General features: G+C 42.8%; 1 protein-coding gene and 1 non-coding gene across 3 annotated transcripts in view; both read right to left on the minus strand.

Moving 5' to 3' along the window:
• Positions 1-14,515, minus strand: part of polr1a (RNA polymerase I subunit A) — a 24,160-nt gene continuing 9,645 nt past the window's right edge. The window contains exons 20-37 of one of the 2 annotated variants that reach the window (XM_006781894.3): positions 14,170-14,328; positions 13,680-13,778; positions 13,418-13,570; positions 11,567-11,649; positions 10,968-11,133; positions 9,254-9,377; positions 8,830-8,924; positions 8,532-8,731; positions 7,367-7,534; positions 6,762-6,897; positions 6,399-6,553; positions 6,188-6,317; positions 5,971-6,078; positions 3,293-3,553; positions 1,161-1,361; positions 731-848; positions 476-640; positions 1-266 (exon numbers count right to left, since the gene is read on the minus strand). In XM_006781894.3, the coding sequence (XP_006781957.2) occupies positions 166-266; positions 476-640; positions 731-848; positions 1,161-1,361; positions 3,293-3,553; positions 5,971-6,078; positions 6,188-6,317; positions 6,399-6,553; positions 6,762-6,897; positions 7,367-7,534; positions 8,532-8,731; positions 8,830-8,924; positions 9,254-9,377; positions 10,968-11,133; positions 11,567-11,649; positions 13,418-13,570; positions 13,680-13,778; positions 14,170-14,328 (2,622 nt within the window). In that variant the 3' untranslated portion in view covers positions 1-165. Of the gene's footprint in view, positions 267-475; positions 641-730; positions 849-1,160; positions 1,362-3,292; positions 3,554-5,970; positions 6,082-6,187; positions 6,318-6,398; positions 6,554-6,761; positions 6,898-7,366; positions 7,535-8,531; positions 8,732-8,829; positions 8,925-9,253; positions 9,378-10,967; positions 11,134-11,566; positions 11,650-13,417; positions 13,571-13,679; positions 13,779-14,169; positions 14,329-14,515 lie in introns of both variants that reach the window. The other variant, XM_006781893.3, reaches the window with a different exon arrangement.
• On the minus strand, positions 10,635-10,748 carry LOC118455120 (small nucleolar RNA SNORA5). Its single transcript, XR_004844026.2, has one exon. It is a non-coding gene; the product is annotated as a small nucleolar RNA SNORA5 (small nucleolar RNA).

Genomic DNA, 14,515 nt, shown 5'->3' on the forward strand with positions numbered 1-14,515 from the left:
TCAGTTTTTATGTTCTTTTAATGAAACATTGCAGCCTGGAAGGCTTTTGCTAAAAGGAAATAAACATATTTACTGATGCATTCTGTAGAGGATGTAAGGAGCCTGCAGACCGGATCAGCTGTGATCTTATCACATCATATCTAACCACTGTCAGCATCTCTGTCTCTACTGCAGAGGCTGCTTCAATTCAAAGAGTCCTGTTCCACCTCTGACTACTTTCCCCACCACCAGGCAGGCTGAGGGTGACACCAGCTGATCATGTGATCCTGAAGGGGGGGAAAGAGGAAGAAGAAAAATACTTTACTTAACAACAATGCTGAAAATGTATTTCTACACATTTACTTCTGACTGATGATCAAACCCGATTTAGTACATAGAAAAAACAAAGAGCCTAACGCTGGTAGACGAGTAGCGACCCTCGTAAACTGGGATTTCTCTTCAGCTTTCTATGCATTATCAATGTTGTCATCCTTACCTAGCATGGTGGCCTGCTTGAGGAATTTGTAGCTGGTCTCGAAGGTCATCTGCTGCAGAGGAGAGGAGTTGGACCGGATTGCGTGTCGGTTCAGTGGCTTATATACACCTTCATAGCACATGTAGTCTGCTACCAGTGATAGATGTCTGGGGTCAACTTCAATACCTGGAGAGAGACGGAGGAAATCTGAGTGATTCTGAGAGCTTTGCTGGTGTGGGGGTTTTTGAGTGCGAGTCTAAATAAAAGCATGTTTACCATAGACAGCAAAGACATTTTTGATCTCTTTCTCTATGACCTTCAGTGCCACCTCAATTCCATATGTCTTCGCCATGGCGTGCACCTCATTGGAGTACAGTCTGTTGATGTCCAAGATCTGGAAGAAAATAAATAGAGCTGCAGTGTTGGGACAACTGAAAACATGCAGTCTGGTAAGACAGAGCCACTCAAATACAATAAGAAACTGCAGAAGCCTTTCCAAACTACAGAGGCGATATCGCCACAGTTACTCTCTGTATTTCTGATCAGACCAATCAAAATGTAGCTGGAGAAATCTTATCTGTAACCCAGCAACTTGTAACTCTGACCAGCTGTTTACCTTCACTTAATTTAGAAAGGCTTGCAGATGTGCAAAAAAAACAAAAAGCCACCCTTATAAGCACGGCATTGTTTCAATTTCACCACCTACATCACTGTACTTGAAGATTTCATGCATGTTGATTCCCTCAGTGTTCAGAACGGTTTCCTTTTCTCCGGTCTTTGTTGTCGTTTCGCTGAGCAGGCAGCGCGTCAGGCCCTTGGTCTCCATGATGACGGCGTTCTGGGCCAGCGATGTCAGCACCGAGGTCAGATCAAAGTGCACCTTGCTCACAGGTAATGCCAGGTCAACCTATAAAGGAGACAGATGAGAGTTAATCTACTTCCTGTAGCTGCATACCTTAGCGCCATGCGTGTCAGTGCAATCGCACTACGTCGTAATTTCCAAAAGTCCTCAGTTATACAAAACCCAGGCTAAAAACCCCACAAGGATCGATGCACAGGTTGTCTTCTGGAGGCAGATCGTCTTTCACACCAATGTTCCCTCTAAGCTGCGCGCGTGCGCAATTGCGCACTGCTGGCACGGTGTCTGCGCACGGTGTCTGCGCACAGAAAATCTGTGTTGCGCACAAAAAAAAAAATCTAACCTGAATTGAAATTAAAATTAAAACTTTAACAATTCTGTTTTGCAGTGTTAGTCAGTGAGTGACTGGCTGCTCCCGTATGGGATTAGAACGATGCCACCTTATCCCATAGTGCAGCCAATGATGCAATTCACATTCGTATATACGCAGCTAATCAACGTGGTTGACTGACAGCGTCCTTATGTGCCGACACCGGTGTTTTAGCGAGCAAAGCGGCTGATGTGGAGTGAAGCCACGTTAATGACAACGTGTACAACCATTGGAGATGTGAGCAGGACAGACGGAACAACTGACGGAAAAAGTGTGGACTTTATACCAGTTTTTAAATTGTGTTGATCGACCACATAAAACCAGAGTTATGTTAAAAATATCTGCAATGTTTGGTTTTCTTCCTGAATACTATCATTGTTTATATTTACTGCGGGAAGAAACGGTAAAAACTGCGTTTTATAAGGAAAACGCTCAAAAACCTGTGAGCAAAAACAAAACCAAAAAACCGCCTTTCCTATTGGTGGAAAAATGTACCATGTGGACTAATCAAAAAATGATATGGCAACATGGCATTTAGTTGTTTAGGGAGGGGGAAGTTTTAGGAGTGACGGCGGTGTTTGAGATGTGAGAGATTTGCGACGTTTAGCGCAAATCTTGTTTCGTTAGTGTGTTGTGTAGTCAATAGTTTTGTTGTGTGTGTCAGAACAATGAGGCGACTGCTGAATGTTACAGATGTTACAGCAGTGATACATCTCCTGTTGTCAGGCCTGCAGGTATCAGGCTGTTGTTCTCCTTTATCTCATAGTGGACAGAAATTATTTTTTGGAGTGGCACAAATAATTTGTGTGGCATCAGATTTGATGCAGAACAGCTGATTGTTCTGTAAATAGTTTGAAATGTTTATTTAAAAACGCCTTGGCTGCATTTTTAGGTAAACAGCTGCAAAAAACATTGTTGTTTGCAAAACTCTGTAACTTTTTTGAAGAAGTAACTATATAATTAATTGCCCAACATTGGTCATTATTTACTGTATTTTGCAGACAGAGAGTTACAGACTCTCTCCCAGACCACAGACTCATAATACAAGTCAGAGCTTTATTTAAAAAAAGAAAGAAAGTTGTGTTTTCAAAACTGGAGTTCAAGTTATTTTTACTTCCAATAGTGTTAACATGCTACACAGGTCATGAACAAGATTTTTATAATTTTCATTGTAAGTGGGCTAAAGCAGTTAATTAAAAGCAGTCTAACATAAATGCTGTAATTTGATTATTTTAATAAACCATGTAACTTGGATGGATTGGATGCTGGCGTGACCACAGTGCACACGTGTTATCTTACAGTAATTACACTTAGGAAGGAAACTTGGTGAGAAATGTGCTTAAATGTACAATTTATGATTTCCTTCCTGCTCTTCTACACAAACTGAGTGAAACTAGCATGACCAAAAGTAGAGGAAACAGTTGCTTTTCAATACATTAATGTCAATAGATATCTGCACAAAGAGGGCCAAACATCTTTGCGTGTGTGTGTGTGTGTGTGTGTGTGTGTGTGTGTGTGTGTGTGTGGAAGCAACAAAGTGAGAGCCATCTCTAAGAGAAAGTCAGTGTTCATTTTTCAGAATCTACTACTCTGACATGCACACACTCACCTCACACCAGAGTTCATGCTTGTGGTCATAGCTGTATCTCTCTATGGCTGCGTTTGACTCCAGCACAGAGTTCACTCTCATCTCACTCTGCGACTCTGCTCCCTCCACTCGTTTTTCTCCCTTCTTTCTCTTCTCGGTTCTCCTCCCGTTAGCCTGAGGCTCCTCCACAGCGGTCGTCTCCTCCTCCACCTCTTCCACGCCCTGGTCCTCTTTATCCTCTGGGTCATCGCCATTGTCTTCCTCCTCGCTTTCATAGTCCACCTGCAAAATAATGAGCCTGCTAATCTTTCTGGCCTTTTGGTAGCATACTGAACAGGAAGCACATTTCTTTGTGAAATAATCTGATATCAAACATCAAACAAAGGAACGGCCATTTTAATTTTTAAAAGAGGCAAACCTTAAATCAAACTGAACATATCTGAGAATGAAAGTTAATCACAGACCACAGAAACCTCGAGGTGCACGCCCTCACAGACCGAAACTTCACTGTCTGCGCTCCTTTGTCTTTGCATATGATGTTGATCATCTGACAAACCAGAGGAACCTGACACTGAGGGTTCGTTGTGTTAAAGCACATATGTTAAAAATGTGTTTAACACATGTGCTGCATTGGCTCAGATACAACACATTTTGTGTGAATTTTGACACGTTGTTTTAAAACAAAACCCACACTGTGTCCAAATTCACGTTCAATGTGTCCAACACATTTTGTGTGTCATTCTTTAAACACATCCTTTGTAAGATTGTATGAGTCTTACAAGTGTGGCGCATATTATAAACATATAAAACATATAAAAAGTACTGAGTGAAGACTAAAAATGTCATGTGACATTTCACCTCTGACCCCACCTTCAGATCTGAAGGCTAGAGTGACAATAATGTTATACAGCCTTAAAACTATATTTCTTGCTGCTATTGTTTGTACTGACAACATACAGACACACGGGGAAGCACATGTTCAAAAGAGCACATTACTTTGGACGTCTGACTTTTTCTTCAAGGTCAAATAAATAAAAACTACTTAGGAAATGATACTGATATATAAAGATTCCCATGTGACTTCTGACCTCATGTCTAAGTTTCACATCTGTTGTATGTTGTTTTTAGACGTGGGACAGTTTCCAATTTCCTTGTACTACTGGCCTAGGTATGACAGTGCAATTATCTTTCTTTCTTCCAAGCTGACCCCAAAATGTGTTGTGTCTTTAAAGCAGTGTTTCCCAACCACTGTGCCGTGACACGTAGGTGTGTGGAAGATGATCTACTTCCACCTGATTAGTACTCTAAGCCAGAAGTTCCCAAAGTGTGGGGCGCGCCCCCTAGGGGAGGCACAGAGCCAACGTGATGGCAAACACGTTGGCTCTGTGAGCCAACGTGTTTGTGTCTGTGTCTGTGAGCCAGGGGAGGCCCTGGCTCTGTGAGCCAGGGCCTCCCCTGGCTCACAGAGCCAGGGGAGGCCCTGTATGAATTAAAAAACAAACAAGAAAAACACTTGGACACTGCTAGCATAATGGACAGGCTTTTGACGGGGCTCCCACAAAAACTCAAAGCAGAAGATGAAGCATCGTCAAAAATGTTTCCAAACCAACTTCCTTCCAAGCCAAATACTAGAAAATATGATGAAGCATATCTTTCCTTTGGCTTCACCTGCACAAGGTAGGTCTCATCTGCAGAATTAGTTTCCCCTGCGTCGGGAGCAGCGCTGGGCTCTCCAAATCCTGACAAACAGTATCCCACATTCTGGATTTTTGCAAAGATTTTCTTGTAAAAGAAAGGGGGGCCTAGCAAAAAAAAGTTTGGGAACCACTGCTCTAAGCGATCGGCACGAAATATTCTCTTCCAATAGAGGGCAGTACAACTGCCTGCTCTAATTAAAAGAGCTGCCAACTGCCAGTAAAACAGAAGAAGATGAAGAAGACATAATATAATTACATAATAGCCATGCTGTGAGACCACGCAGCACAGCAATCGATAAATATTTGAAAAGAAAAAGCAGTCAGTCTGACCCGAATCCTGGAGAAAACGCATACCCAGGTTAAGGCCCTAGCATGAGTTGTGGTGTACTGGAGACAAACAGAGCCAATTCCACCATACCTGGTGCACAAGGAAAAATGATCAATACGTTTTTTATGCCATTTTTGTTTGGCGGTGTGATTTTTCTAATGTGAAATATGTGCCGTGGCTCCAAAAGGCTGGGAAACACTGCTTTAAAGTAGTGTGAAGACAAAGAGAATGAGCTGCCTACTTAGTTAGAAATATACTATAGCATCATTTTATATATGATTATATATGATTCTTGTTCTACACACTTTAAGCTTTATCCATCTCTGAATCACTGAACGGCCCAACATGTCTTTGAACTGTGGGAGGAAGGTGGACTACAAGCTAAGCTAAGAAAACAAACATCATACTGGCTAAACAGAAGCACTTGGAAAGGCTTAGGCTTCTACTGTTAAAGTAATGAGTACGTGGAGTGGATCAGTACCAAGCTGTTCAAAAACGACTCCAACTTCATCCCAGCGGAGGACTCCCACACCTCATATTTAAACATCTCACGCACTGTGTCTGGTTTCCTGTTTTGTATCTGTCAGCCTCCCCATGATCGCACACTGGCAGTTGCGACAGGCAGCAAATTGAGTGGGCTTGAAGCACACACACCACATTTCTTATCTTCATACCTCCTCTTCCTGTTTGCCTTTCCTCTTTGCATCCGAAGCGTCAGTATCTCCTTCATTCTCCTGGTCGTCAACGATCTCTCGCTCCTGCTCTTCCTCTCCTTCATCTAACTGCTGAATGTCAATGTGACAAAGGTTTGTTTTTGCAGTGGGAAAGAAAATGTTTGAACACCACATGTGCTGTAAATGCTTCAAAAGAACACTGAATTAAAAAACAGACCCCTCCTGAGGCAGCTGCTCCATTGCCGTCATCATCCCTGTCTCTGGCGGTGGCCCTCCTGGTCTCCACAGCGATGGAGGCCAGCTTGGCAGAGCGCTTCTTTATGGCTTCGAGGAGGAGACGGAAGAACCTGGAAGGACGAAACAAAGCGTGAGGAAGGTGAGGAACAATGACAGTGCTTCCTTTATGGCACAGTGGAACAGACACACACCTGGTTTCCATGTAGTGGAGGATCTGCTGGGGTGACAACAGCCTATCATCAGAGTAGCGCTCTGGAGGCAGGAAATGGAAGGTGATTTTGAACACCCGCAGCTTGTGGTGATTTTCAATTCGCAGCGTCTCAACCACACACACCTTCTGCAGCACCTGTTCTCACACACACACACACACACACACACACACACACACACACACACACCTGCAGTGAGTTCCTCCCGCTCATTCCTCACATGCAGCCACAGTTAATGACAGGCAGGATCAGGGAACATGTGCCAGGCAATAAAGATTAGAGGGAGTGAAAATTGGAAAGGTGAATAAATAAACAAATCATACGTGCAACAGAAGTGATTCCTACCTCAGCTAGGCACACCCGGGCCAACTTCTTACGAAGCACTTTCACCCTCTTCAAAGCTCTCTTGTTGTTGAGCACTGGAACGCTCATCATGGGGGTTTTAATGTTGGCGCTGGCCACCATCAGGATCTCTCTCAGACTTTGAGGAGGACACACACAAAATGAGAAACTGAGGGAAGGTATAGTGGAAGGCTTTGACAGACAAAACAAAAGCCTCTGACACAGGAATGCTGCCAGCAACCCGCTGCACACGTAGTGTCACCCAACCTTAATGTGAGTATGAACTAAAAATACAGTTTGCCATTAAAATCCTTTTAAGGGTCTGATTGAGATCCAAACCCTTTACAGACACAGCTAACTGGAAACAACTGTAACGTGTTGGCCCACTCCTCAATTTCATTAAGGAGTGTGCAATTTTGTCCGTAATTCTATTTTGTCAAGCCGCCGTATTGTTGTTCGACTGGTTCAACCAGCAGCTCATGCTTCCTTCGGCCCACACTTCTTCTGAATCAACCAAGTGCAAAAGCTTATTAAAGTGTGCAAAGACTCTCTTAACGGCACTATGACACTGTTGTGCCCCCACATTTGCAATGAGGACGAGTCATTACCGAGGTATTCCCAAAGTGACGTTCATCTCTCCTCTGCCAGCAAAGTGGAAGGTGTTGAGAGTCATCTGGGTGGAGGGCTCGCCTATGGACTGAGCTGCCAGCAGACCCACAGCTTCACCTGGGTCACACAGCGAACGCTGCCACTTATAATGCAGCAGCTGGCGAAGGCTGAGGACAAAAACAGAAAGTTATAGCCTGCACAAGTATCATCTGTCCCAGCTGTTTCCAGCTGTTCTAGGTACATGAGCGTAAAACCCCCTTTGTCTATATTTAGCCTCGAATTACACAAAGAAAGCTTTCATTTTTTATTCACACGTGCTGTCATCACTTTATTTGGTGGTTCTCGTCCTTCGTTTTATTAGAAATGCACTTTTGTGATCTTTCTTTTCGATCAGGTTTTCCCAGGACTCTGTGCATCCCCCTTTAACAGGAACAGTTTTATCAGGCTTTCACATTACTGTGTAGAAATATTTGGACCACTCCTCTTGGCAACCTTACTTTGCTGGTATTTGGCATTTGTTTACACATAGCTCTTGTAAATTTTAGGCAGATTCACGTGTGGACTTTGAGCGCTTACCAGCACTTTATCTTTTTACAGCTGCTCGCTTTTAGATTTGCTGCTGTGCTCTGAATGCTGCTCTGTTGCATAACCCTATTTTGAACAAACTGTCAGTCTAACCCTCTAAGAGCAGTTTGTATACACAGTTTGTGGTCAGCTCGATCACTGCAAGGTGCTCAGGTCCTGTGGCTGCAACTGGAAATGATCACCGCTCCACCACTTTGTCTGATGCTTGTCCTGATATGATGTGTTGCATTTTATGCAGATGCAGCTTTGCTAACCAATGCTGTGGTTCTTTTGTAGAGAGAAGAAGGGTTTTCCGGGAAGCCAAACAAGCCTTTTAGTATGTTTCAGTCTGAACTCTCATGAACTTTAACAATTAACATGGTAACTGGAGACTGTAGAGTCTACGATGTCGCTCTTGGGTGTTTTTGCGGTTTCTATGAACATTGTATTCCTTTGCTATGATGTTTCTCTGCTTTTAGATGTGCTCACACTAGTTCATGATCATTAAATGAAGTGCTTTTGATCAGCACAGCACAGGCATTCTCTAAAACTGTAATAGGTATTTGTCCCCATTTGAATACTCAGACACTGAATACCTACCTGTGTGTGTCCAGTCTGTCTTGGTTCACAGTGTCTCTGCTCTGCAGGTATTTCTCTGTGATGCCATGAAAGTTTTCAGAGATTGATCCAAAGCAGACATCAGGCCTAAACAGGCCCAGCGACGGCTCCGGGCAGCGGGAGGACTTCCTGCAGTATTTGGATCTGCTAGCTTCATCCAGAGTATGCCATTGTTGTACAAGCTGTGAAGTGAACAGAATTCAGTACGCTGTTTATTTCGACTACATTGGAGGTCGGGAGTTCACGTTATACAATATGTGCGGAGGAAGAGCAAACGTACCTGCAGCACAGCAGGATTTCTGCCACAGTCGGCCTCTACTTCATCAGTCTGTTTTAATTTTCCCAGCTTCTTCTGGGAAAAAAGCAAAAACGCTCCTGGCAGAGATGAAAACATGGAAACACAAACATTAGTTACAGAGGCAATGCACAAATATGCAGGCAACTATTCACTGGACTCTCCTGATGAAGTTGCTGCTATGACCTACAACAGTTCAAAGTGGTAATTTAGACAATTTTTTACTTTTTCATACAAAAAGAAAAACAAAATCATGTTTTACAATCAAACTGTGTGATTGGAAAGAGTTGGACAGACATGTCAACCATCAGCACTGGTCCAAGATTTTACACTCGGTGCATCTCGAAAGTATCATTCAGGCAAATATGTGGGAAATGATTCCCCTGCAAAGACAAACATTTTTACATACCACTCCGTGAACATGCTAACTCTCTCTTTGCTTTCCAGCGCTGGATGGCAGCAAAGTGCTTAGTGGCACTTTGAGGGTCTAAACGTGCCAAAACCTCATCCAGGCCCTGCGACCTCCTGATGACCTGGCAGGAAGGGAAACACACGTCTGCTTCATTCAAACTGGCATTGTACACAGGAAGTCATTTGCTTTTTGCACGTCACTGTCACCTTTTGTTGCTCGCTGGCAGACATTCAAGCACCAGCTGCCTTGGTGTATTTGTCACTCTGACAATTTTACTATCCTGTTATATCTAAATCACCAAAATCTGGCACACGCGTTTGTAGCCGCTTCAACTGATCGCCTCGAAAGGGAGGAAAGTGTATCTCGGGACTCGCCGGCTGTTTATTCGCTCGTCATTTCTGGAGGTCACTGACTTTGTGCTGCAAATCACTTCTTATGGTGGAGGCTCCTTAAAGCTGTGTCCACGTAAGAAGCAATTTCAGACAGATGTGGTGACCAGAGACCATTGACATTTACTCCCAATATACATGGTGACTACCAATGTGAGCGCAGGATAATCACGCATGACAGGTTAGAAAATATAGTAGAAGGTTACCTAGGCAACCGGAGTCTGCCAAGCATCAGCTTGAAAGAATGGCGCAATAAACAAATCAGTTCCTGTCTGCTATGGCGTTATCTTTCTGCCTCTATTCTGAGCCCACGTAAAAATATTTGCAAGTGCAAATTTTGCATTTTGAGAAGAAAATTATTTTGCGTAAAAAAAAGTTTAATTTGAGCAAACAAAATTCATTTCTGTGTGCAAATGTATTTGACTGTTTGCTATTATCCATATACACACACAATAATGTGTGTGTATATGGATAATATATATATGTAATATATATGTGCCACAAAACATGATTGGTTGGTTTTGTGGCACACTTATAACGGCGTACAGAAAGAGTTGAGTGTGCACGGAGGAAAGCTGCTGAGAGCGCGAGCGACACACTGAGAGCAGGTGTGCAGATGTCTGTGAGCACACAGAGCAGAGATCTGAGCGAGAGGGGCTGTTATTGCATATATATATGAATATTAGCAAACACTGAAATAGACTTCTTGCACGCAGCAATGAATTTTGTTTCCTCAAAATAACTTTCTCCTCAAAATGCAACATTTGCACTTGCAAATATTTTTACGTGCGCTCAGAATAGAGGCACTAAAATATTAACGCCATAGTCTGGGCGCATTCAGATTAATGTGGCTTAGCTTTCTTTTTGTAGCTTCATGCTAAACTAAGCTAACAGTTAACAAATATTTATAGTTTTGTTAACAGCTGGGTTAATACAACAAATCGTCATGGAAACTGCAGAGTATTATCTGAGTTGCTGAGCACTAATGTGCTTGTATGCAGTACATATTTATCCCCCACCGAGGCCCATGACCCGCTCCTTCACTGTAGCAGCCATTTTGGCCAGTACCAACCACAGAGGGGGGAGCACTGAATTTGGCTGCGATCTTCCACAGCACTATCACAGTGAGCTGTAATGTGGCTGTGAATCAACAAATGGTTTGTGTGCAAAGTTAAGGTTGCAGTTAACAAGTCGCAGTTGATGAAACACTGAGCCAGCCATGCGTGTATCATCAGCCATGGCTGGTAAAGTTTAGCTTTGCAGCACTACCTTGATATGTGGACCGTCTCAGAATACCATTCACATCCTCGCTGTGTTCGTACCTCATAATTGTCTTCTATGAAGGGGAACTGTCTTGGTTGCAGGAACTGAGTTTTGGGGATATCTAGTCCGTCCTCGCCGTACAGGAACTGGACCACAGAGCCATCGCTGTCTCTTACCGTCAGGTCGTACTGCACTACCAAACCCTCCAGATGTTTTATGACACATCTGCAGAGGAAATGGTTTGAAGAAGGCAGAGGGGCAGATGTGCCATATTAATGACCTTACACTGTGTTTGAAACACCTGCGTTTGATATTCTCTGCTGCTCACTTCCACACATTGCCACAATCTCATATCAAAACAGGGTTTCTGGTTACAAATCCTCATCTCTGTTTGTGTTCACTCCAAAACGAAGACTAATGCTTTATCCGACCATGCTGGCATGCAAAGAGATTTACAAAGATCACAGCAGTGCACATATGAATGCTGTTCAGAAATCCTGTGAACTCAGATTTGAATAATGTTTCATTTGCACAGCACTCATTGCCAGCCAAAGCAACAGTGAGTAAAATTTGTATAATATTTGCATTTCTTGCCACAGACAGACACAGGGAGCATTTCTGTGTTTTTTGGGGCTTGTGTTAGTAAAACCTTTGTTACCTCTGCAGATATCCTGATCTGGATGTTTTCACGGCCGTGTCGACCAGTCCTTCTCTGCCAGCCATGCAGTGGAAGAAAAACTCCTGAGGACGAAAGAAATGCATCATGAAGGAAGAAAGTATTCAAATCCTGTGCTGTGCCACTCCAGACTCTGATCAGGTGCCTCATATTTGTCTTTATTATCTTTCAACTGTGCCCAACAGAAGCAGAGTTTACTTTAAAAAAACCCAACAGCACTAGAGGTGGGAATCACCATACATCCCACGATACGATATTATCACAATACTTAACGCACGATACGATATTATTGCAATTTTTTAAAATATTTTGCGATATTCAGATTCTGTACATAAAGGTAAAATTTATCAATATTCATTTTATCTAATATCAAAGTCTCACACTCAGTCTTTCTCTCATTTCAGTTTTATTGGTGACAAACTGAACGGTTTGTATTACAGTCTAGTCCAACTTAACTGAATGCAACCATCTGGTACAATTATAGCTATTCTGAACTATGCAATTTATGAAAACTATGCAGCCCATTTAGCAACTGAAGAATTTGAAAGTAAATTAAAACAAAATATAATTTTACATTAAATAAAAAAGTTTTAAACTTAATTAAAATAAAACATGTCTTAAATTAAAATAAGTAAACTGTCATGTTTATTGCTGCCAAAAAAAAGTTAAACACATTTGGACAGTGAAGGAATGTCAGGATTTTGCTCAGAAAAAGGAACATGCCATGACTCTGAAGTCAGAGCATGTTCCAGTCCACAAAAACTTTTTTTGTAACAAAATATCGATTTCTGCTGTCCCTGTATCGATACATTGTTAGCAAACAAAATATCATGATACTACACAGTATCGATTTTCCCCCACCCCTAATCAGCACCAAACCTGAACTCTAAGGAACTGCTCTTAGCAGCGAGGTTTAGATCTCTCTATAGAGCATAAAACGAAAACAACCGCATTGGGATCCTTTAGAGGAAGTGGTCTTGGTGGGTTTTCAAATGAACTCCAGTGGTTCTTTTATGGTATGAGTGTGACCCGCCCTCAATGCATAGAGTCTCTCACAGCACGCCATCACGGCTGAGGTGGACGCAATAAGTAATTTCTTAAATGATCCTGAGGGTTATGGAACAACAAACGTCAAGTGAAAGACCCAAAAAAATTCACCAGCACTGAGCCGGAGGATCCAATTGGCTGTCCATCAAGACACTGGACGATCCTCGACCCAGATTAAGGCAGTTACTGGTGCCGACTGCAGCCATATAACCATCAGATGGCATCTGAGACTGAAAGGCTTCAAAAACAAACGTCTTCAAAGGCCTCGTCTCCTTGGACGCCACAGAATCAACCGTTTGCACCAAACATGCAACACTGAAAGGTGGCAGAGTTTTCTTCTCTTATGTGACCCTCGTCTGTGTGGTAACGCCTGGGTTTTTCAACAGGACAACGCTACAGTACACAATGTTCTTTCAGGAGAGTAACATCACTCTTTTGAATCCTGCGTGTTCCTCTGATCTAAATCCAACTGAGAACCTTTGGGGATGGATGGCAAGTTTACAGAAACGGACGACAGTTCCAGACAGCAGACGCCCTTCGTGCGGCCGTCTTCTTGTTACATGTTGAAGCTCGACTTGGAATCTTTTTAAGATCCAACCATGAAAATATGATTTTTTGCCGTTTTTCAAGCCGTCTTAAACTTTTGAGTGTGGATGTATCTAAAACCTACAAGACAGCTAAATGTACAAAATATCAAAGTCTACCTCCTTAAGTAACGTTATAAAAAAAAACTTAACCTGGCCGCACAAAAGGAGCTATCATGTAAAAGTGACTTTTAAACGTTACCTGTGGTTTGATGCCTGTGAGGAATCTTCCAGAAACAAATCCCCCAGCACCGGGCGCAGGGTCATAGGGCTGGAAGCACGGCAAGAATTTCCCAGAGGGCATCAGTGGAGGCCTACGGCCCTCCAACTCAATCTGACCAAGCAGACAGGAAATCTGAAACACACACCAACACACAGGTCAGGACATTTGTAGCTTAACACACCTGGATATCAAATCAAGAGGAAAGCCAAGGTGAATGTCAGAGCGAGGGGGAGGGCCGTACCTGCATGGTGTTCACTGTAGACCCCTTGGCTCCTGATTGGACCATCAGCTGGAGGTTGTTGTCTGGGAAAGAGGTGTGTAGTCCAACTGGCATACATACCTAACCAGCATACAAAACAACGTGCACACTGCATTAAACCACAACACGGAGTGAAAACTGTCTGCTGAGGGTGTCTGAGTTATAGAAAGGAACGATCTAATGCTTTAGAAGATGCAATTAAAATGGATAAATCTATAATGTTGTTAAAAACAGTCTCAATAACCAATCATGACAACACTAGAGCCCAACGATAAATCAACGGATCTGATATACAGGATGAGATTAGACGTTTTCTGACATATATTTTTACACATTCAGAAACAAATCAAATGAGTTTCTTTAGATGCTTCCTCTGCAACGACACAGCCGTGTGACTGGACCATTAAACCTTCTATTCTTAAAGCAAACAAAAGAGGAACAACGTGGCTCTGAAACAGCAGTGACAGGTTACCTTGTTGATATCATTGTTGACTTGGTTTGCCACTTCTTTGAACTTGTGGTCAGCCGTGATGAAGTCTCTCTGGTCTGGGTTGAGGTGAGCATCCTGCCAGCGACTCTGAGCCTCGGCTTGGTCCACATTGGAGGGCAGATTAAAAGCAGCCTGGAGCGCCTGAATGACAAAAAGAAAAAACAAAAATAATAAAGCACCGAATCTTTAAAGCCACCATGTGGACAATCTGAAAATATGTAGACTTTGCTGCCCCCTAGTGGAAATCACCTAATGCAACAACCACTTGCAGATTATTATCACCATAATGTGAGTGAAGCAGATACAGGGTTCATAGGCCTTTTTCAGG

This window comes from Neolamprologus brichardi, chromosome 2 (assembly GCF_056152115.1).
Source record: "Neolamprologus brichardi isolate AB-2024 chromosome 2, ASM5615211v1, whole genome shotgun sequence".
In the NCBI taxonomy this organism is placed as follows: domain Eukaryota; kingdom Metazoa; phylum Chordata; class Actinopteri; order Cichliformes; family Cichlidae; genus Neolamprologus; species Neolamprologus brichardi.